Source organism: Diceros bicornis, chromosome 6, assembly GCF_020826845.1.
Source record: "Diceros bicornis minor isolate mBicDic1 chromosome 6, mDicBic1.mat.cur, whole genome shotgun sequence".
NCBI lineage: Eukaryota > Metazoa > Chordata > Mammalia > Perissodactyla > Rhinocerotidae > Diceros > Diceros bicornis.
The window spans coordinates 52,692,120-52,714,729 of record NC_080745.1 but is presented as its reverse complement, the minus strand read 5'-3'; the positions used below and the strand labels follow the sequence as shown (position 1 = coordinate 52,714,729).

Sequence of the window (22,610 nt, the reverse complement as noted above, 5' to 3'; positions counted from 1 at the left end):
GCTTGAATGACTTGATATTTTTCCTTGTTCAGAGTGCTGTTAAAAGGTGATCAACATTGCCATTTATTGTCAGTAGTTAATACTTCATGTTTCAAGTACCTTGCTAAGAGTCATTATTTTCTAAATTAGTTTAGTCCCACGAAGTATATAAATGTCAAGTTTCCATTTGTATTACTAAAGGAATTCTAACAAATAGAGTTTAATTTTTTGAGGATCTGCTAATTAATGTCAAAAGGAAGCCAATATGATTTACCTGTTACCTTTATAATGAATGTGTTAACAAACATACACAGTACTTTGCTCAATATGGAATAGAAAATTTGAACAGTAGAGGGTGCAATTGTACCTTTAGTTCTTTATTTTAGCCCTTAGAAATTAGTATTTAATAGCTGAGAGAAAAATTTGAAGGATGTACTGTTTGCTGAAGCCATATCCTATTTATGGAAGTGTATTTAAAATAAAATAAGCCGTGTAAAGGAGAAGTGTAAATTTCACAATCATGTAATACTTTGCTTAATCTTGTACTTTTAAAAGGTGACAAATTTAAATCTCAATTAGAAACCATTTTCTTAAAAATATTATTTTTAACTGAATAAAATAAAGAATGTTTTCTATATATATAAAGGTATACATATCTCAATAAGATATTTTTCTTTTATAGATTTAATTACTATTAATCATACATATATTTTTTCCTCTTGGGAAATACTGATTCCAAAAGGATTTTATATATTGATAACTGTAAAATGAGACTCCTATTTCTTGGGAGGATAAAATATAAATAAGAACCACTAGAGATAAATGATGCCATGTCAGGAGAGTTCTTACATTCAAATAGTTATTAACCCTCAGGTTTTATTGAAGATCCAGAAGTTTTAGGCAGTTGCAAATCAAAAACTTACATTTCCATTTAGACCCTGAAGCAGCATTATACTATTTCAGTGTAAAGCTTCATTTATAGAGATTTGTGGGGTATATGTGTGCAAAGCTTTGAATCTTTATCTCCACATTTGACTCTTCCATAGATAGAGGTCTCCTTTTATTCTTTCATAGGAAAAGTCTGGGTTTAGGTTTTTGTATGTTTGACAAAAATTACCTTTATCACAAAACCTATATTCAAGTACAATAATTGTAAAGCACTTAGGAAGCCTTTGTGCTGACTTTTTGAAATTATAGGAAACATCTACCTGAGAAATATTCCTTTTTTTGCATCAGCAAACTATATACCTCTGTCTTTTGGTTTAATTGAACAGCTATTTAACATTTAGATTATCACTAAAACCCAAAGCTTAGCACTTCAGTGTTCAGTTGACTGCAGTATTAAGCTTATGATTTTGTTTGAAGGCCTATTCTGATAATCTAAAGAAACAGCGAAAGAACAAACGAGAGAGAGGAGAAGGAGGGAACTATATCTACTTTAAGAATTAAGTTATTGAATTAAAAGTGTTTTTGGAGATAAATTTGCTTTTTGAACTTTGTTCCACTATGAACTTCCAAAGCTATTATAAATGAGATGATCAGGTAGGGCACAAGTGTTGGTTAATAATCACTAGCGTAACTTACAAGTACATTAATTGGAAGCATTTGCTTTCAAAATAATATCAAATAACATGAATAATTTTCGAAAAGATGTAAGTATTAAGAAGGACTATTAAAAACAGGCCAACTCCAAATACAGCAGTTAGCTTTTTGAAAGAGTAACCAGAACTTGTGAAGAAACAAAAGAAAGAAATGGCAGAATTGCTGATGTTCTGGATGCTGCAGGTATTATAGAAAAGAGCACTGAACCTTGAAGACAATATATGATAAGCCTAAAAGTAAGAAAGACTCTGAGATTATGGCAATTTAAAAGTGCATTAAGGGGCTGGGCCGGTGGCACAAGCAGTTAAGTGCGCGAGCTGCAGTGCGGCGGCCGGGGGTTCGCCGGTCCGGATCCCTGACGATACTGCTTGTCAGGCCATGCTGTGGTGGCGTCCCATATAAAGTAGAGGAAGATGGGCGTGGATGTTTGCCCAGGGCCAGTCTTCCTCAGGAAAAAGAGGAGGATTGGCAGATGTTAGCTCAGGGCCGATCTCCCTCACAAAAAAATAAAGAAAGAAAAAAAGGAAAAAAAAAGTGCATTAAGAGAGTCGATTGATAGGTGTAATTTGTTTTGTTTTATTTTTCAATTTATTTAAACTAAAAAAATGACAAAAACAGTTCACCAATTTCTCCTACTCCCACCCCCCACCCCCGGCCACCTCTGCTCTCTACAGATTGTCTAGGTGTCATTTGAAAAGGTGGTTGGGTGTCAAGCAATATTATTTCCTAGAAATATCTCAAGGTGACAGGTAGAAAACACAGTTATCATGGGTCTTAAGCGGGCGAATATATTGTTCAAAGAGTAATGTCTGTTTTTTTTTCCTGCAGAAGAAAACCATATTTTTAAACTAAGCCTTTGATATATTTTTTGGTTTATTACATACAGAAAGAACATGCAGAATTATAGAGTGCTGAATGTCAATTTTCAGAAAAATCACCGTACCCTATTCATGTTACCTTTTGCTATCATGTTATAGAGAAATTCACTACCTGCATTCACTTCTAAGTTTTATTTATGATATTAATGTTAGTTTTCACTTTATATATATAAATATATATTTATATATACACACGCCTCTGCACACACACACATATATTCCAGGATAATTTTGATCATAATATTTTAGTGTCAAGGTTTTACCTAAGGTGATTGTTTTAAGTGGTTAGACCTACATTTGAACTACCTGTTAAGGGCCACAGATATCACAGATATTTCCAGGAAGAAAATAGAAAATGAGTGCTATTTAAAACCCAGATAAATATGTGACTTGCAGACCTCTTGATTGAGACCTGGAATGTAAGGCAGCTGCCCCTCAAGGGTACCCATACTGAAGTATCAAGGCTTATGATGCATGCATGTCTGAACGACACCCAAGTGAGGAGTGCAAACTCTGAAGCCCATCTCCGTATTGCATCAAAGGATATTTAATTCAGCTTGTTGGTTGGAGCTCTTGATGGAGAAGGGGGAGAAAGGGACGGTTTTTCTGTTTCTTAATGGTGATGTGTTGTAGATGCTAAATAAATATTTCCCGAGTTCATTTTGTCCTACCTTCATTCATTCAATGCAATTAAATATACAGGGAGGGCCTACTTGTTCTAGGTGTTGGTGGGCAGAATAGACATAATTCCTTGCTTTCTTGGAGTTTGCAATCTAATGGGTAAGATAGCTATTTAACAAATATCCTTGCAAATAATTATAAATCATGATAAGTGTTATTATAAGGGAAAATATCATGGGAATGATTCAGAAGGATTATCAGAGAAAGTGATATTTGTGGGGAGAACTAAAAAATGAGTTCATTGAGTTAATGACTCAAAAGATGGGAGGTGGAGATGGGAAAGCGATGGAGTTGGGATTTGAGGGTAGCGAAAGCGGTTAGGAGAAGGATTTCACAGGAAGAAAGAGAATCACCAGTGGAAAAGCTCTGAAATGTGAAAATGAAATTGCTTGGTGCCTGGAGATTTATAAGAACTAGAAGGTCAGTATAACACTTATGTAATTAATTATTAATCAATCGTTCTCTTGATTTCATTCCCATTATAATTTTCCCTTGAATATTTTCCCAACCTGAGCAACAATTCTGTGACCCAGCCTAATTTTAAAGAGAGGAAATGTGATTATGGGTCAAATGGCAATGTTAGTCTTTCCTGTAAGCACCAAATTTGTCATATGTTCATGGTTTTCTGTCATGTCATTGGCTGTGGTCACAGGCTGGGTAAATTGTGGTTTTAAAGGGGAGATACTCATGGTTAGCGGTACCGTTGGTGGGACCAAGACTTTGTGTTCTTGCCCCTGGTATTGCTGTGTATGTAAATACTGATAAGGAATTTCACAAATGAGGAAGGTGCTTGTAGTTTTTAATAAATGGTTTAGTTTATCTTTAAACAATTAAATGTTTATAAGTACTCAGGTTCAACACTTAAAGTATTAAACAAAAGAAAGTCTAGTTGTTGAAATCAACTGTATATATTTACTATATATTTACTTTGGAGTACATATTGGAAAATTAAAATTGCTGAGAAATAATGACGCAAGAAAGCTGTTTCATTGAACTTCTCAGAGTCTCCCAAATGTTTTTGACCGTGGACCTCTTTTTTGTTACACTTATCACCATTTTAAGGAACTAGTGTTTTTTAGTTCACACTTTGAGGAAACACTGCACTGTAGTATATACTTTGATGGGTGAGAGGTCCAGTTAGAGTTAATGGGTTGCTAGCAAAGCTGTTCATTGACCACTGAGTTTAGCTGTTGCACGAGATGTTACCATATGCTTTTTCTTGGTTACTTGTGTTTTCTTTTTGGTTTTTTTTTTGTGAGGAAGATCAGCCCTGAGCTAACATCCGATGCCAATCCTCCTCTTTCTTTCCTCCTCTTTCTTTGCTGAGGAAGGTTGGTCCTGAGCTAATATCCATGCCCATCTTCCTCCACTTTATATGGGACACCGCCACAGCATGGCTTTGACAAATGGTGTGTCGGTGTGCGCCGCGGATCCAAACCTGTGAACCCTGGGCCACGGAAGTGGAGAGCGTGCACTTAACTGCTTGCGCCACCCAGCCGGCCCGATTGGTTACTTGTGTTTTCTTCATCAATTATTTCAACTTTTCACAATTAGATATTCCCTGATTCCAGAATATGAAAATTATGTAATGTGTTAATAATTTGCTTTGTAGGTAAATTAGTGATTAAAAGAAGATATACTTAGAATATTAAAACACAAAATTATTTTCAAGAAAATATTAATGTGGGGCTGGCCCAGTGGTGTAGTGGTTAAAGTCAGCACACTCTGCTTCGGTGGCCTGGGGTTCGCAGGTTTGGATCCCAGGCTCAGACCTGCACAGTGCTCATCAAGCCATGATGTGGTGGTGTCACACATACAAAACAGAGGAAGATGGGCACAGATGTTAGCTCAGGGACAATCTTCCTCAAGCAAAAAGAGGGAGATCGGCAACAGATGTTAACTCAGGGCCAATCTTCCTCACCAAAAGAAAGAAAGAAAGAAAATATTAATGTAAGAAAAATTTTAAATGCTATATTTTCCAATGCATTTTGAAATATGTCTTCACTGTCTTTTTTTTTTTTTGCAAAAAGTTTTAGAGTGCTCCATTAGAAAATGTTAAATTAATAAAACCACCTTTTGGCATATTCTAAAGTTATTATACCTTAAAAATGTCAAATGGTCTAAAACCAATTACAACATGATTTCAGGGAATCAAACAAGTGTTACCATTGAATTCCAAGAGTTCTATGTGAGGTTTAGGGTGTTACTTTTTAATTTCTAGGAGTTGGAGACAGATTTTCTCTTTCTTGTTGATGATGTCTTTCGTATTTCAAGGGCTTTTAAAACTCTGTAATGTGAGGAGGCTTGAGCTGTTGTGTCTGAAAAGAGAAAAAGTTAGTGAGATGGTTTACTCTATTTCTCCATGTAGATCTTTGTCAAATAAGGTGGAATGCAAAAGATTTGGGGTGTGTCCACTTCATGTGCTTTTACTTTGACATAAATGATAGTTGATTAGGAAGGTGTAGTTAAGATTTCATACCTATGGTATATGCATGCCTGTGAGGCCTGTGTAAGCACACAGACAGACAGACAGACAAACAGACACACACACACACACACACACACACACATCTTCATGTAATGTAGATCCCCATAGTAGCAACAGAAGTTCCATATGGTCAGAGTGTAAGGAGAGGCATAATAGAACTAATTAGGCATTTCAAAGACCTTTTAATATATTTTGTTCTCTGCAGCAAATTAAAGTGTTCTGAATTGGTTTTAACAACTATTAATTGCTAAGAGATATGAGGTAGGATTTTATGTGAACCAAATCAGGCTTCTGTGTGCAGTAACAGTAAAAGGCCAAGTGAAAGAATAACATAACTTTAAAGAATACTATGCTGAGAATCGAGAGACTTGGATCCTAAACTGGCCTCTGCCTTGGGTGAGTCATTTAACTTCCATGGCCTTTAAATTTCCTTAAATTTGAAATTAGGATGTTGAATGACATCATCTCTATGGTACATTCCAGCTCAAAATTCTGTGATATCCATTTTGAGTACAGAAGAAGAACACCTTTGCTTTTCTGTGGGGGGAGGTCGAGCAGGGTGTTGTGTCAAACCATGGCAGATGTTGTTATTGGTCCTTGAGTTCTCTGTATTTTGGGAGTGCCTGTGAGAGTGGCACAAAGTAATTAAATTAAATAATGGAGTGTATGTGGAAGTTCTGTTAGGTTAGGTAAGTCCCGGTTCTGTGACTACTGTGAGAATGTTACTTGCTGTGTACTGATACACCTGGTCTGACCAGTGGAGACCACAAAGTGAAATAAGCAATTTTCACTAAGTTCTCTATGTTCCTAACAGCAGCAGTTGCTTTTAATGTTCCACAAATAAACGTTTTGACGATTTCCCTGTCATTTTTTCCACTTTAAATTAGTATTCAACGTGGATGCTTTTCTAAGGAAGATAGATGGATAGCATTTTGGCTGTACTATATTCTATGGAAAACTTAGATGAATTTTCCATAATAACTCCCTGAATTAATTCTGATCTTTGAGCTAAAACATTCTTACATAATGCATTGACTCAAGACAGACACTAAATATTCTGCCTCGTACCAAAAAATTATAAAAGTCCCTATTTTATATTTATTAAAATATAAAATTAAAACCATATGATACTTTATATATTGCTGTTTAGAGCAACTTATTTATTATGTAGGTATTTGCACATATGTCTTTTAAGTTTAAATCTGAGCCACTAATATTTAAAAGTGTTCTTACCTACCAGATTAAATGCCTGTGCTTTGAAAATTGAATTAAAAAAAATCCAGTTTGGACTAGGAAGAAATTATGAAATCTTTTCTAAAAAAGTACATTGGGCAAGATGACTGATAATTTTATAGTTGGTTACAAATGCATAGCAAATCTGTGCATCTCGTAGGTCCCAAGCTGGGGCTTTATCCTTGTTCTAAGGGTAATGTTTTCATAAACATCAGGCACGATAACTTGGCCCTAGAATGATATCCATTTGTTTTACCAGCCTAGTGCTTCATTGCCTATCATTAGAGATGGATTTCTGGATTTCCATCTCATGGTAATTTTATAAAAGTCACAATATCAAGAGTTTCCTTAATTTGAAGTTAGGTGATATATACTTGTCCATTAAGTTAATAAGAATGAAGATCTCTGTATATTTCCCTAGTAAGTCTTTTTGCCTACAACTTCCCCTCTCCTCCAAATCTCTGACATTCTCGAAGTAAAACAAATGTCTTGCCATCTTTCTCTTGCCCAGTTCATTCATTTTACTTACTGATAAAAATCCAATTCACTCAAACTTGTATTTATTGTCTTTCTTACATCTTCAGTACTTTCCCATGTTACTAATTTTAGTAAGTTCATTAGCAAAATGTAGTTTGTTTTTGCATTTAATTTTGATTACAAAACATGTAGGAGGAAAATGGCCAAGTTATATCAGCTGTTAGATGATATGTAAAATAAAAACAACAAAAAAATCATTTACTCTAGAGCTCTTTTCCTATAAGCCACATGATATCAAATACATTTTCAGATGCTAAATTACTTTTACAAATATTTTTGAATATTTTGTGGGAAATACTGATGCATCAACTTAGGAAATCATGTGCATTTAATATACCAGAAGAATCACTGAAATGGAACTGAGAAACTGTACTTGATTAATTAGATACTGAAGATATTATGATGTTGCATACTCAGGTATATTTTCACTAGGCCTAAAATGCAGTAAAATAATATTTTGTGAATAAAGAATTTTAAATTCCATGTTATACATTTTAAAATTTTCCATTCATGAAAAAAATAGAGAAAACCTAATACTTTCTTCTTAAAAACCTTTGATTTCTTCTGCTCTTTGGAAATGGGCAGCTTACTAAAGAGTACAAAGAAATGTTCTTCTTGGTAGATAGTGCATGGATTTTCATGTGCACTAGTTTTCATGTGCACTGAGGCCCAATGATAACTTACCATCATTTCAAGCTGTGGAATATAAAAATTCATTTCAACTAATATTAGGCATGACACTAATTCTGTATTAAACTCTAAGCACATTAGCAATTACAGTACAATGCACTATTACTTTCCAAGTCTCTGCAGTAAGTTTTTCATCATTAATGGTTTATGATTTTTTTTTCTTTTCCATGCAGAACTTATCATTCGCAGTAGCATGACTTCAAAACAGCCCAACCATTAGAATTTTTTACTTATACCATTTAAATATGCATTCCTGATGGCCGAATCTATCCACCAAACACAATCATGTGTTTGTAAGAATAATCTAATTCCGTAGGAGTTAATCAAATAGCTTGAAGTGTTGTGCTTCATCCATAGGAAGCCAATTTGTCTAAATTCCAGATTTTTAGAAAAATAATAAACCAAAAAGAAAAGCATTGAATCCTTGTCTAATTTATCAAACTGTAGTTAAAATTCTCTTGTCTGACTCACTCCCCTTTACATTCCAAAGACAATTCCTATAGTGTATTATTATGCATTGAAATAGAATGATTGCTTTCCTAAAACATATTCACACAAACAAATGCTAAGTGGGTTTGTAATGTGTCTGAAATAATAGGCATTATCGTTAACAGATCTTCCTGTGTTTTTCATTTCTATCAGTAACTTTGAAAGCAAAATTTAAAAATGTTTATAAAATAGAGAAATTCAGCAATCCTGAATTAAATAGGGTTGACCAATCATCCTGGTTTGCCCAGGACCAAGGGGTACCTAGGACTTTAGTTTTAAAACCAAGGCAATCCCAGGGAAATGGGTACAAGTTGGTCACCTTGAACCAGGATGAAATGGTGCTGGAGTGAAGATAGTTTTGAGAAAAGGAACTTTTAAAAAATGTTTTTCCTGCTTTTTCAGGAGTTTCCAAATTTCTCATCTTTCTACCTCTCTACCCCCAAAGTCGGGCTTGTTAATGTTAAGGATACTCTTACTTCTCTGGATCCAGAACCAAGACATTAGCAACACTTGGAAGTCCTGCAGAAGGCAGCGAGGGGCAGGGGGTCAGGGATTGAGCTCTGCATCAAATGAGCTGAATTTGAAGCCAGGCTTTGCAATTCATTAGGTGGGTGATTCTGTGCCTCTATTTTCTCAAATATAAATGGAAATAATAATACTGTCCAACTTGTAGGGTTGCATGAATAGTGCCTGTCATGCATTAAGAGTTCAAAGAAGTTATTTTTATTGTGATTTTAAGATTAGCAATTTAGGGCAAGCCAGTATGTCTACAAGTAACAGTAATGTTTCTATCTAGGTTCTTAGAGGTACTTTTTATAGCAATTTTCTACAAGAGGTGGCTTCCATCACCTAAAAAGCTCAGCTATGTTTATTTTTTGCTGTTCAAGATATGTTCCTGGGGACCGGCCCCGTGGCTTAGCGGTAAAGTGCACGCGCTCTGCTGCTGGCGGCCCGGGTTTGGATCCTGGGCGCACACTGACGCACCGGTTCTCTGGCCGTGCTAAGGCCGGGTCCCACATACAGCAACTAGAAGGAGGTGCAGCCATGACATACAACTATCTACTGGGGCTTTGGGGGGAAGAAAATAAAATAAATAAAATTAAAAAAAAAAGATATGTACATGAAATGGCAGCAGAAAATTCAAACTTAGGACTCTTCCAGGAAATGTAGCATCAATAGAATGGACAGTTGGATGACAAAATTATCACAGTTCTCTTGAGGCCAATTATGTTTTTAGTGAAGGATGATAAATTTTACAGACTTTATTTTTTTTTTTTTTTTTTTTTTTTTTTTTTTTTTGTGAGGAGATCAGCCCTGAGCTAACATCCGCCAATCCTCCTCTTTTTTTTTTGCTGAGGAAGACGGCCCTGGGCTAACATCGGTGCCCATCTTCCTCCACTTTATATGGGACGCCGCCACAGCATGGCTTACCAAGCAGTGCGTCGGTGCACGCCCGGGATCCGAACCAGCGAACCCCGGGCCGCCGCAGCGGAGCGCGCGCACTTAACCGCTTGCGCCACCGGGCCGGCCCCCAGACTTTATTTTTTTAATAGCGAGTATTATGATACAGCTGCATTACTGAATGTCTTATTAAATGATTCTGAGATTCCATTAAGGAAGGCATGATAATATTTATTTTCAATCATGAGGGTTAGGTGCAAAATTGAAGAGCGTCAGTATACCACAGGTTGGTCTGGCTACTGGTAGAACTTTGCTTCTATAAGAGCTATAACAAAGAGAGATTGCTGAAAAATAGGTTGTGAGTTGACTGTGGAATTCTAGAGTATGAACTCAGTTCCTTCAAAATTGCACTGTTCTATGTTTTAGCATCTAACATGAGGACCGCATCCCGGATAGGCAGTAGGAGGGCTCAGTGGAATATGCTATTCCACTCCGCTCCATTCCAGATTTGTGGTAGCCATTTCCTAATAAGCAGAAAGTAGACTTGTACCTGATCTCTGATCTTATAATTTAGCCAATTAAGTTTACTATGAGGCACACAGTAAAATTTGTTTGTTGAAATGTAACTGCAGGACCTTGATTTTTCACATAAAATTTATTTCCAGCATTTACCAAGTACAATGCAAAAGATGTTTAAGAAAATATTGGAATCATGCAAAAGGTTGAGATGGAAAACCAGATGCCTCAAGATCTAAACAACCAGTCAGGAATATCATTGAAAAACTTACTTAAAATATTTATTTTGACTTCAAGAATGGAAGAGAAAGCCTAGAATTCTAGATTTTTGCATATACAATTACAAAGTATTTAAGGAAAAATTAAATTATTTTTCATAATATAGACTAATATAACCAAATATATTCTTATACCTTGAACACCTTTTAAAGCGTAGGCCATCTGTAATAGTCATATTTTCTTGGCCATTTCTTTGCATTTATTACAACAGATTCTTGACTCGCACTATGAGATTCACCATGGAATATATTTTGTATCACAAGAATTCCATTTGAAATGAAAATGTAACATGCATCTATCCTAAAGTTGCATGTAGATCTGATGGCTTAAATAGCGAAAAATATATACATAACTCAGTGTTAAAAAACCTCATTTTTGTTCAAAATATCTGAATATTTTTTGGTTTAAGTGCTTTTTTTTATTTGGGGGGAAAATGCTTTAGTTTCTACTTTCCTTGGTATATGTAGACATGCTTTCTACAAATGAAGAAGAATCTTCTCTACTTTGTGCTGCTTGAAGACATTAAGTAACCTCATTTAAGCCTTAAATAAACCTTAAAACATAACCTGCTTAGCAGTTGTCTAATGATATCCCCTGTACATTGCTTCTGATATATTTTTAGACATAAACTCTTGGCCTCATGGACCCCTATAATAAATCTATAGGAAAAAATCATTTAGTTTTAAACATTTTCCCATAGAATTAAAGAATTCCCATAGGTTAAATAAGAATGTGGCCTTTTGCTTGGGAGAAGGAAAATGTCACAGAGGCTCTTTTAGAATAGAGTCAGTTTATAAAAGCCACAGTACTTCTGCCTGGTTTAGTTTTAATTAAAACAACAATAATTCAGAACTATTATTTACTGCCATCAGTATTTGTAAGTCATTCATGTTTTGCTCTTACAAATGAAAATGCTTGGGGAATTAATCCATTTTATATATTATATTCTGAAATAAATGGACTTGCAGAGATGTCCATGTTGGAAAGCAGAAAAATTAGGTGTCTTATGTCATCTGTAGGAAGAGAATTAGATCATAATCTGTGTGGAAGAATGTTTAAGATTGTATATCCTTTGTCATTTACACCTCTAATTACAAACAAGTACACTTTAAATCAAAAGCTCTTTAATGTGCCACTGGCTAGCTAGTTTGTTCTTTCTCTTTTCGTAGCTCAGATAGAATAACCTGTGTATTCAAAAGTAAAAGTGACCAAGTTTTTTTGAGACTGATATGTGTCCTTGGCTAAGTTTAGATTCCAGTGAATAGTTCTGGATTGCAATTCAATTTTAATCTATTTTCTATCTACTTTGTTTTAGTGTTAAGGAATGGCCAAATAGTACATTGAGGTTTATAACATTGAGTGTCCGAGAATAGTAATTGGAGCAGTGCTAATAAAGATGCTATGAAATTGTCTGAGTTGGTGAAGATTTAGATTATATTAGAAATCTAGGTAAGTATTAAGTAAATATTTGGAGATTCTAAACGTGTTAGGACGATGGGAGTGTTACTCTTGGACAGAAAGGATGCTACCTAATTGTTATCATTTTAGGAAAGATTAACTGAGCAGGGATGGGGTGGGGGTGGGTAGAGGTGGGAGGTATAGTGTACAATTTACTGCCGCTCATTTAGGCTCCCCCCTTTTTTTATGATCTCTCTTCAAAGTTTGTGTCTTGCCATCCAAATGGAAGGATACAGTGCTAACAGCTTGGCTGTCAGGGAAGTAATATTTTTAAAGGTATGGTTCAATTTTAGGATGAACTTTTGGGAGCTTAACACCGATTTTTCCCACCCTCCAACCCACCACCCCAAATTAAGCAAATAGAAGCAGCAAGGCCCATCCATAAACTATTCCGCAGACACGAGCTCAAGAGGGAGGGATAGTGGTGAAGCCGATCGGCTGTCTAGGGCTCAAAACTATTTTGGCCTCTGCCCTAAAAAAAGTTCATTAATCTGGGTTTGGAAGGGGTGGAAAGGAGAGTAATCAGCGGAGGCAGACCGAGAGTGGCACCACTAAGGGGGCAACAAGTCAGAAGCTCCCGCGCCCGCCCCTTCCCCAAAGGCACCTGGATGTAAGGGGGAATCCCTCCCAAGCACAGACTCGCTCTCATCTCCAGAAAGGCAAGTTTCTTTTCAAGCGTTAGCCACCTGTGTGAGGCGCTCCCCGTGGGAAAGGTGGCGGAGGAGAAGGGAAAGCGCATCCACACGGCTCGGGAGCCTTTCTTGTTGCGACTGGCGGCCAAAATACCTCCAGAACTCAGAGCTTTCAGGATGCAGAGTCCGCTCTGCCCTCGGATGTCGCCAGGATTGTAGCCCGTCGTCCTCAAGACTGGTGTGCTCTGGAGCTGGCTGCCGCCTCCCCAGTTTGCTCAGGGTCCTCCCTGTCTTCTCCCTCCCACCTCCCCACCCCCAAAGTAGTGCTCCCGCCTCGCTCCGCCTGCACATCCCCCGGCGCGCCCCAGAGGTTTATCAGGCTCCCCGCACGCACCGCCGGCTTCCTCTGGCGCCCAGCGCGAGTGACCCGAGCAGACCAGCCGCTGCCTCGGAGCCTCCATCCAAGTCCCCTTCTCCCGCTCCCCTGCCGCCGCGCCTCCCGGCTCTTCTCCCCCGCGCCGAGGCGCCCACCGCGTTTCAGGTTTAATCCCGGGTTGGACCTGCTGTTTCGCTCATCCCCACATTCAGCCTCTCAGTCAGCCCAGAGAAGTGAAATCTGCACTGAAACTCTCGGTGGCTGGAGCCGGCGGACTGGGCATGCTCAGAAGCCAGGGCTGGCTTTGGTCTCAAGTAGGAAGCTTTTGCACTCGGGAGGCAGCAGCGACTTTGGGGAAAGTTGATCAGAGAGGGGAGGAAGCCCCAAGACGCGGAGCAGCGGCAGGAAGGAGCCCCCGGCAGCCCGGAGGAGCATGGGCACCCTGCGGGATTTACAGTACGCGCTTCAGGAGAAGATCGAGGAGCTGAGGCAGCGGGATGCTCTCATCGACGAGCTGGAGCTTGAGTTGGATCAGAAAGACGAACTGATCCAGAAGCTGCAGAACGAGCTGGACAAGTACCGCTCGGTGATCCGGCCGGCCACCCAGCAGGCGCAGAAGCAGAGCGCGAGCACCTTGCAGGGCGAGCCGCGCACCAAGCGGCAGGCGATCTCCGCTGAGCCCACCGCTTTCGACATCCAGGATCTCAGCCATGTGACCCTGCCCTTCTACCCCAAGAGCCCACAGTAAGCAGGGGTTACGCGCCGGGTCCATGTGGCACCCTGTCGGTGGGGAGCTGCGGGTAATGTCTGTCGGCCCCCACCCCTCCCGCTTGCCATGTCTGTCCTCATCCTCAGAAATGTTTCATTTTAACAGGCACTTCTTGCGGGGCTGTTCACGTTTCTCAGAGCCAGACTCACTGCACCTACGTTGCCTTGATGTCTTTGTCAGATGTGAAGCTATTTTTTAAAAAATATACATGTACATTCATACATGCCACCTAGGGTACATGGAGTTTGAACGCTCCCCAGGTGTGTGTCCGGCCGTGTGTGTGAGTGAGTGTGAGAAACGGAATAAAAAGCCCAGTCTTGCAAATGCGCTGGCAAACCTGCCCAGCCGGAAAATCCTAAATGCAGGCTCATCAGACTTGAAATGAAATGCGTCTGATATCACCCTTACTTTCTATGCTTTTGTGGCCCTCCCGGATTTCGCTACATGCTGGCGATTCACGCTGGTACCCTTCAAACCTGATGTTCTGTCATCATCAAAGTGTCAAAAATAAGCAAATACGCGTATAAAAGGGAAGGTTTTTTGATTTCCTGAATTGGATGACATTTACAATCCACAAATTGAAGCCTAGTCTGTTGATTTTTAAAAAAATATTTTTTCATAACATCTGAGGGAGAATATTGCTTATTTTCTTTAAGGAATTTGCATAATGTTCCTAATAGGGCTCCTCCATTTCCCAAGAGGATTGCATGTTTCCAGGGTCAAATATAGAGAAGTATACTTACCTTTATTGACAATGTGGATACATTGTTTGCCTTACTCCTGGCTTCCTATGCAACCACTCTGGTATTGTTCTAGCATTTTAGACAACTGTGTAGTTCTGATATCAGTGGGCTTCATAACTTCAGTGGGAAAATTGAATGAAACTTGTTACACACCACTCAACTCAGAGTCCTCATGGAAAGTAAAGTGGCAGGAACATGAGATTAATATAGAATGAGGGATAGCACCCAAATGAATGGTATAATTAATTAATAGATAGTGACATAATTGATAAAATGAAAGGTTTTGCTACTCTGTTCCTAACTACATCACACTGGCTGGATGACACGTGTTACATAATAATACAAAGTCCCTTGGAACCTTTCACTTTGTAAATACAAGTTATTAATATAAGGAGAAAGAATAAATACTTGATTGTCTCCATTTGTATTTATTGGATTTTTGGAGCTCCCAAGTATGTCCTAATTAGTCTTTTGAAAACTTAAAGAGTTGTAGCTAAACTTGTTGGTTCCCATAGAGCATTTGCTGTTCCTCATGCAGGTTTAGCTTAAGGAGGAGTTTGTATTCTGTGAGAGTGGGGGGAAGAGACAATAAGGATAAACATTTCTGAGATTCTGACCTCCCCAAGTTGCCCTAATAGGTCAGTAGACTTAGATCTGCCTTAGAAACCTGAATGATCTGTCTCCACTTCAACTTTCTCTGGTAAATTAATTTGCAGTCCTGACATGCTTGCCTGTTTTAGCTAACGAGGTACATGGCCATCTCTCCTGGGCCAAGTTTTGCATAATGAAAAAATAACTCAAAGACAGCTCCCTGCATCTTTAAGCATTCCATAGGATCTCATTTTAGTATCTGCAGGACTTTGGAGTAACAAAGAGCAAACTCTGCTTTTATAAAAAGACTATTTTAATAGGTTTTATAATGAAACGTGATCAAGCCAGCTGATAACTCCAGCTAAACATTCTATCAGACAAGATCTAAAGGAATCTAGGCAGAAGGGAATGAGCTGTAGAAGGTGGTAAGTTTTAGAAGTCTCTTAGTGCTTGACATGTAGAACAACTAGATTTTTTTAAAAAGTCTGTGGTGGAAAATGAAATTAGTGTGGCAGATAATTCACAATATTCTGTTATAATAAACGTTTTATCTATCGAACAATACTGTGCGTTCTGATATTTATTTAATAACTTGTGCTTTAAAGAAGTCAGCTGTTAAGATATCACCATGATGGTTTTGGTGATTCTGAAGGATTATATTGAAGAAAACGATAGAATGTCTTCCAAGCTTAAATAATTTTGGAAAAACATCTGTTCTTTTTTCACACTTACATAAAGAAAACTAGACTAAAATCAATTTAAGTGGTAGGGCGTACCTCTCTTAAGAGGAGAAGTATATTGTATGCAAAAGGATTATACCTTATGTTATTTGAATGATTGTGCAAGATAGCTCCACAATGAATTAGGAAAACTTGCCAAACCAAAGAAGACTTGTTTGAATTTCAATTTATTTCACTATAAATAATTTGATTTTACAGACTTACTGGCAACAAGTGTTTATTTCTTTATATTTCATCTTTAGTGCAACTTAAATTTAGTCATCCTTCTTAAAACTTACACACAGATTATTGTGAGTTCAATTTAAAAGGAAACCATCTAAATAGTCTAAAATTGATTTCAAATTCACGTTCACGTTAGTTTTCTGTTTTCTTTCCATTAGATGTGGGAAACTGCCCAGCTGATGTTCTGTTCAGTTATCTGATGTATGCAAATATGTTTGTTTACTTTTTGCTTACTGAGCTTGCCTTCTGAGGATTATAATTTTTAAAAACCTCTGTTTTTTAGTGATTTTTGATCATTTAACAATAGTGTAAAATGTAAATTAACTTATTAACTTAAATCATCTTGACGTTTTTGGTTTGGAATTTTCCCTTTGAGCTGTGAATTGGAGGGAAGGCTCTGCCAGATTCCAGCACAGAGCCAGGACACTCCTGCTGCACCTGTGAAGCAAGGGGAGTGGTTTTGTCTGTCTCTTTCACACCTGTATAGAAGTAGCCCTTAAGCCCTTCTTCTGTTATGAATGTGAAGCAAAGAACTGATGTAGCAAATTGCAATCTATATTCCACTGCCAACAAATAACTACTTGAGAATGTAAAACTATTAGAGTATTTGTTTTGAAATAAACTGAGCAAATAAACCCTTAAAATGAAAAAAATATATATAAAAATTCGTTTTATGAGATCAGATAGCTTGTTGGTTTTGTATCCATATAATGGTTCTTATGGACTTTCAAAGCAATTTTATTTCATGATATTTCATTCCTGAAAATTGACTGTATAATAGATTAGAACATTCAGTTTCTAGTATTTTGATCTAAACCCTTTACCTATTGCGAATATTCTCAAATCCTTTCCATTTTGCTGTCACAGGGTTCCATGTCATTTTAGTTGGGCTATATAGACTTGAGTTCCTATCAGAAGTTGTTAGTGTCTCTGTATTATTGTTAAGCTGTTGCTTTTCACCCCAAAGGTAGCTGAATTTCAGAGACTGATGATATGTTCTGTAATGTTTCACTTTTTGAATGTGAAGTACTTTGGAAGAGCTGAGGATGAAAAGAAATATTTTTTCTTATTTTTAGGGAGGCATTAATTTTAACAAGATCTTTTATGTCTTTTAAATCTTGACACTAGTACATCTCTGAATCTTCCTAAAGGCTGTATGTTAAATTTTGTAGGAAGTTGAGAGAATTCTAGAATTTTAGTGTAATCATAGTGGCATAATATTAAAACATAGATTTCTTCAGAGGTAGTAATTCAATTCCAAATGTGACCTACAGCTGAGTTCAATACTTTTCTGGGATGTCTGCCATGTGCAAGCTATCGCCAGGCATTAGAAGTGAGAAGGATATGGGTCCTACCATCAAGGAGTTAACAAGGGGTTAACAATACTGCACAAATAAATATTCTAGAAGGGAGAGTAAGGTAAGTCACAGAGGAGGTGCCTAAGACAGTTGGCAAAATATAATTGAGCCCATATAACTTTATGGTATCAGAAACTCGTGTAGAAGTGGAGGTGTTTAAAGTATTTGAAGGATGGCTGTGATTTAGGTGAGTGATGATGGGATGAGAGAGGTGGGGTGGGGATGGTGAGGGCCATCTGCAAAAGTACAAGGCAACAAAAGAAACCAGAGGGTACATCTGGGGAATGACGGCAACCAGTGGCTGTATCAGAATACCATAGTGAGAAGTGAGGAAAAGCAAGTTTAGGCCAGAGAGAATGAGAATCTCTGTTTCTATTTTATAAAGTAGGTAAGAGGGCATTTCTGCTTGTGTTTAGAATAATTAAGGATCATCTGTCTGTGTTTGTGTGTGTGTGTGTGTGCTCGCACTTTACACTGAGGACTGATTGTTACCCATTAGTAAAGTTTTCAATCTGAGAATGTTGGTCCAATCCTCCACTGCCCACCAGCACAGTCCTGATAATAGCTGTAACTATCCCAACTAGGTAAGAGTATTTAATTTAACCAAGCAACAGATGATTAAACCTCTTAAAGAAATCGATTTCCACTCTTAAAGAAACCAAGTTTCTCTTTCCACTCACTTCAAAATGTTCCCATTGAAAGTAATCTAATTTTATGCCACAGACTAGCATTGCAGATTCCTCACATACCTAGGCAAATGGGACATAGATGAGAATTGAACCTGAAGTTGGTTTTTGAAATTCATCTTTCTTGTTTTTGTGGAGGAGTTAAATTCTAACTTAATGTTATTCTAATAGACGTTCCAATTTAAGTTTGATTGTTAATTTGACATTACTGTCTATGCAGTAAAATTGAAGTCATAGAAGCCTTTATAAAAATGTATGAGACCAAGTTGCTAAAACCCTATTCGGATCTTTTGAAGCACAGTCAAGTTGTGTGCCCCTAAAATGGGGCTTATAATGAAAATCCTGATGAGCCCTTAAATAGAGTAGCTCTAGAGACTGCCTGAGAATATAAATGACTGGCTTCCTTGCTCTCCTGGGCCACATTTCCAAGCTCCTGCTACTTGTTATTTCACTAAAGAGTTGGGCTTGTCCTAATGGACAAGGGTAGAAGAAGGCAGACGATGTTTCTTTTGTTGCTGTTTGCAGGTTATAAGGCATATGGACACATTTTTTTTTTTCTGTCTGCCTAGCAATGGAGGGTCTCCATGGTATCCTAGCAACCAGATTCGAACACCAGGCTGCTGCTCTTTCTGCCATCTCTACCATAGGTGCTGCTGCCCATCCAGGGAACTGGGCCTGTTGCTAGCACTCAGACCCTCTGACTTGAACCTTCTATGCTTGGAGAACGCAAGACAATATGATAAATAAGCACATGCCGAAAGCAGCCTTTACCAGTATGCTCAACAGCTTATTATGCAATCACATCTGTGGCATTTTGAATCCTAATCTGAATTGTTGAGCTGGCGCTGTTCGCCACCCCTTCCCTCACAGCCCTTCTCTACTTCCTCACACCCAGCCTTCTGACACCAGTTCTACTTTCCTCTCACCATCTTCTATAATGACTGCATTCCTCGGCATCTCCTTAAATTTTATTTTCTGAGAAGTTAAATATGTGCAGCCTGTTTGAACTCTCTAAATATAATTTTGTTTGTAAGAGCAGAAGAATGTTCTCCCTCCAAAACTGTCATGTAAATATAAACAATAGCACAAAAACTGCAGCAACACAAAACAGATGTTTAACCAAAGGTGGGACTAATAGTATACTCTCAAAAGTGTCTTGTTTCTGAATGGATTTTATAATCATAGTTATTAATATGAAAAAAGCAGGAAAGTAGAGTGGGAAGAAGAGATGTGTGTCAGGGGGGCAGGGAAGGGCAAAACAAGACGAGTATTGTTAAAGCTGTACCATATTTGCAACGAAGTTGGAAAGGAGTGATGGGTTTTGTGGGTGAGTAAATAGGCAATAAGATTGGAACAGAATTTGCAAGTAAGATAGTACTTTGTGGATGAAGACAGCCGTAGAGGAGAAACCCACATTGGAGTATCGAAGGTTTGCCTCCTCTGGGAGTGGGAGCCATACTGGGATTTCAGCAGAAAACCGTTAAGATGTTTTCCTTTAAACCAATGCTTGTTTTGAATGCTTGTATTGTCCCTTTGAAACATCCGTTAGTCCGATGTCAAGAAGGGCTTGGTGGTCTTTGTGCAGTTCACAGTGTAGAGGAAAGGAATGAGGAGAGCAAGTTAGCACATCATGGTTTCTGAAATAATGGGTCAGAATGGCACTGCGCATCATCGTCATAATGGCTAACATTTTTTAGCACTTTGTGCCAGGCACTGCTCCCTGTGCTTTCCATAGATTGTCTCTTTTATCACTCAAACAACCTTGTGAGGAAGACTCCAGATTATCTCCATTTCACAGCACTGAGGTACAGGACACTGAAGCTCAGAGAAGCTAAGTAACTTGCCCAAGGTCACACACTTTTTAAAAGGCTGAGCCTGGGGGCCAGCCCCGGGGCTTAGCGGTTAAGTGCTTGCGCTCCGCTGCTGGCGGCCAGGGTTCAGATCCCGGGCGCGCACCGACGCACCGCTTCTCTGGCCATGCTGAGGCCGCGTCCCACATACAGCAACTAGAAGGATGTGCAACTATGACATACAACTATCTGCTGTGGCTTTGGGGAAGAAAAAAAGGAGGAGGATTGGCAATAGATGTTAGCTCAGAGCCGGTCTTCCTCAGCAAAAAGAGGAGGATTAGCACGGATGTTAGCTCAGGGCTGATCTCCCTCACCAAAAAAAAAAAAAAAAAAACAAAAGGCTGAGCCTGAATTTGAACTCCAGAGCTGTTCTCCTTAGCTGCTAGGTTCCTCCGCTTCCCAACGGGGTGGGAGGATTTGGCAATTGCTCAGAAACCCAATGAATAACATATAGGCTGATCTCAGGGGAGTATCTGTTCACCAATAATTAAATAGGAAGCAGAAGGACTTTGGGAGAAGTGGAAAAAATAAGATAGGACAGTGGTTTCCAAACTTTGCTGCACATTAGAATCATCTGGGGAGCTTTTAAAAAATCCAGTGCCTAGTTTTTACCTAAAGCCAATTAAAATCAGAATGTCTGGGGGCAGAAGCCAGGCATCAGTATTTTTTAAAGATTCCCTAGGTAACTCCAATGTGCACCAAAATTTGGGAACCACTCTAATAAGAACACAACATGATATGTGTGTGTGTATGTGTGTGTGTGAGAGAGAGATTATGCAATGGACCAGGATAAACTTTCCATTTAAAGAGTTGAATGCTTCTATTGCCTAAAACTTATAGGCACTAGGGGCTTGCAAAAGTAGTAGATTTTTTTTCCCAAATTATAGTTGTACACTATTTAATGTCTTATGGTTTATTCTGAATCATTAATCATTACCTTACATAGCCCATTGGCTCTCTACCCTGGCTCTATTTTAGAATCACGTGGGGAACTTTAAAAAATCTCTTTCCTGGGATACCACCTCCAGAGATGCTGATTTAATTGCTCTGAGGTGGACCTGAGGTGTAGGTATATTATTTTAGCTCCTCAGGTGATTCTAATTTGCAGCCAGACTTGACAACCTCTTCAGTAGGCCATTCAACTTCAGTTGTTACAGGTTACTTGAATTCCCATTCTTTGGGAAAGCACTTTCCTTGGTCACTTTTGACCAACCTAAATCCCTTGCTTGCTCCAGCCAGGCAGCTCCAGTTCCCCAGTCCCCGTAGCATCTGCACATACTGGTTTCACTATGCTCTCTGGGGTTACCTGCTACAGACCTGGGGCCCACAAAAGTGGCAGCAGCTCTGTTCAATAGGTAAGTACGTTTTCTCTTTCCTGCCCGCCGTGAGTCCTGGCCACTGTTCAAATATGACACACATTAGGGTCAGCCATCGTCCTAAGTTTGTTTTCCACCCTCACTGGGGGCAGCTGCCTCGTTAGCCAGTAAGACTGTTTTCTTGGGTCCCAGATGCTTCTACAAACTGTTGAGTATATGAAGGTGAAACAATGATGAGCCCCCCTTGGAAGCAGTCCTGGGCTTGTAGCGCCTCTCCTTCTGGTATGTGATGTCTCTGCAGCCAGCTACAGTTTTTTTTCCTACAGATATTTTATCCTTTTAAGGCAAACAGCCTGAGCTCAGGCTGAGGAGTACTTTCCAAGGAGGCTTCAGAGAAAGCAAAGCAAGCACATCAATGTTGCAGCCCCTTTGCAAAAGGATTTGGTTTGAGTGAACAGATCTGGGCACTGCTGGCACACGAGAGGTCTGAGGTGACACCCGCAATGAGAGAATCTTATACGTCCCTCAGGAAAGCTCCTGGCGGAGATGGGAACTCCTACACTCTGTATTCACAACCTCACTGCTGGCCCTGTTGTCTCTTTCTCCTTATATTGTTGTTAAAAACTCAAGATGTTCCTAATTGTCTCTGAGAGGAGCCTATTTACATTTGTAATTTAATCATTATCTTCTCAGGTGAGAATCAGCCAATATAGCACTTTATATAAGCGATGAAAATAGCTAATATAATTGCAAATACTTTTTGGTAAAAAAATCTTCTTAGAATGGAAGTCAGTGGAAAGCTTTCTTTTTCTTTCCCTTTCCTTCTAAGATATGAAAATGTATTCAGCTGATAGATAGCATGTTAAAGCAGAGTAGATGTAATAAGGCTGCCCAGAGGATTGGCCTCATTAATTACACAGGGAAGTTAATCATAAGGAAAGTAAACGCTTTTGTTATGAATCTAGCTTCATGTCATGCATTTGCTTATTGGACCTAAATGGGAAAGATAAGAGGAATTAGCAACAATAAACACGAACAAAAGCGGGTATTCACTTACATGGCTTAGTTGTTAAAAGCAGAACGATGGGCAAGAGTT

The 22,610-nt window shown here is 38.6% G+C and overlaps 1 protein-coding gene across 2 annotated transcripts in view; it reads left to right on the top strand.

The window, feature by feature from the left end:
• The window catches only part of PRKG1 (protein kinase cGMP-dependent 1), a 1,198,754-nt gene that overhangs the window by 64,660 nt on the left and 1,111,484 nt on the right, over positions 1-22,610 (top strand). Inside the window, exon 1 of one of the 2 annotated variants that reach the window (XM_058543435.1) lies at positions 12,995-13,983. The exons of the other annotated variant lie outside the window; for it this stretch is intronic. Within the exon in view, the coding sequence (XP_058399418.1) occupies positions 13,673-13,983 (311 nt within the window). The 5' untranslated portion in view covers positions 12,995-13,672. Of the gene's footprint in view, positions 1-12,994; positions 13,984-22,610 lie in introns of those variants that run through there. 2 annotated transcript variants of the gene reach the window in all.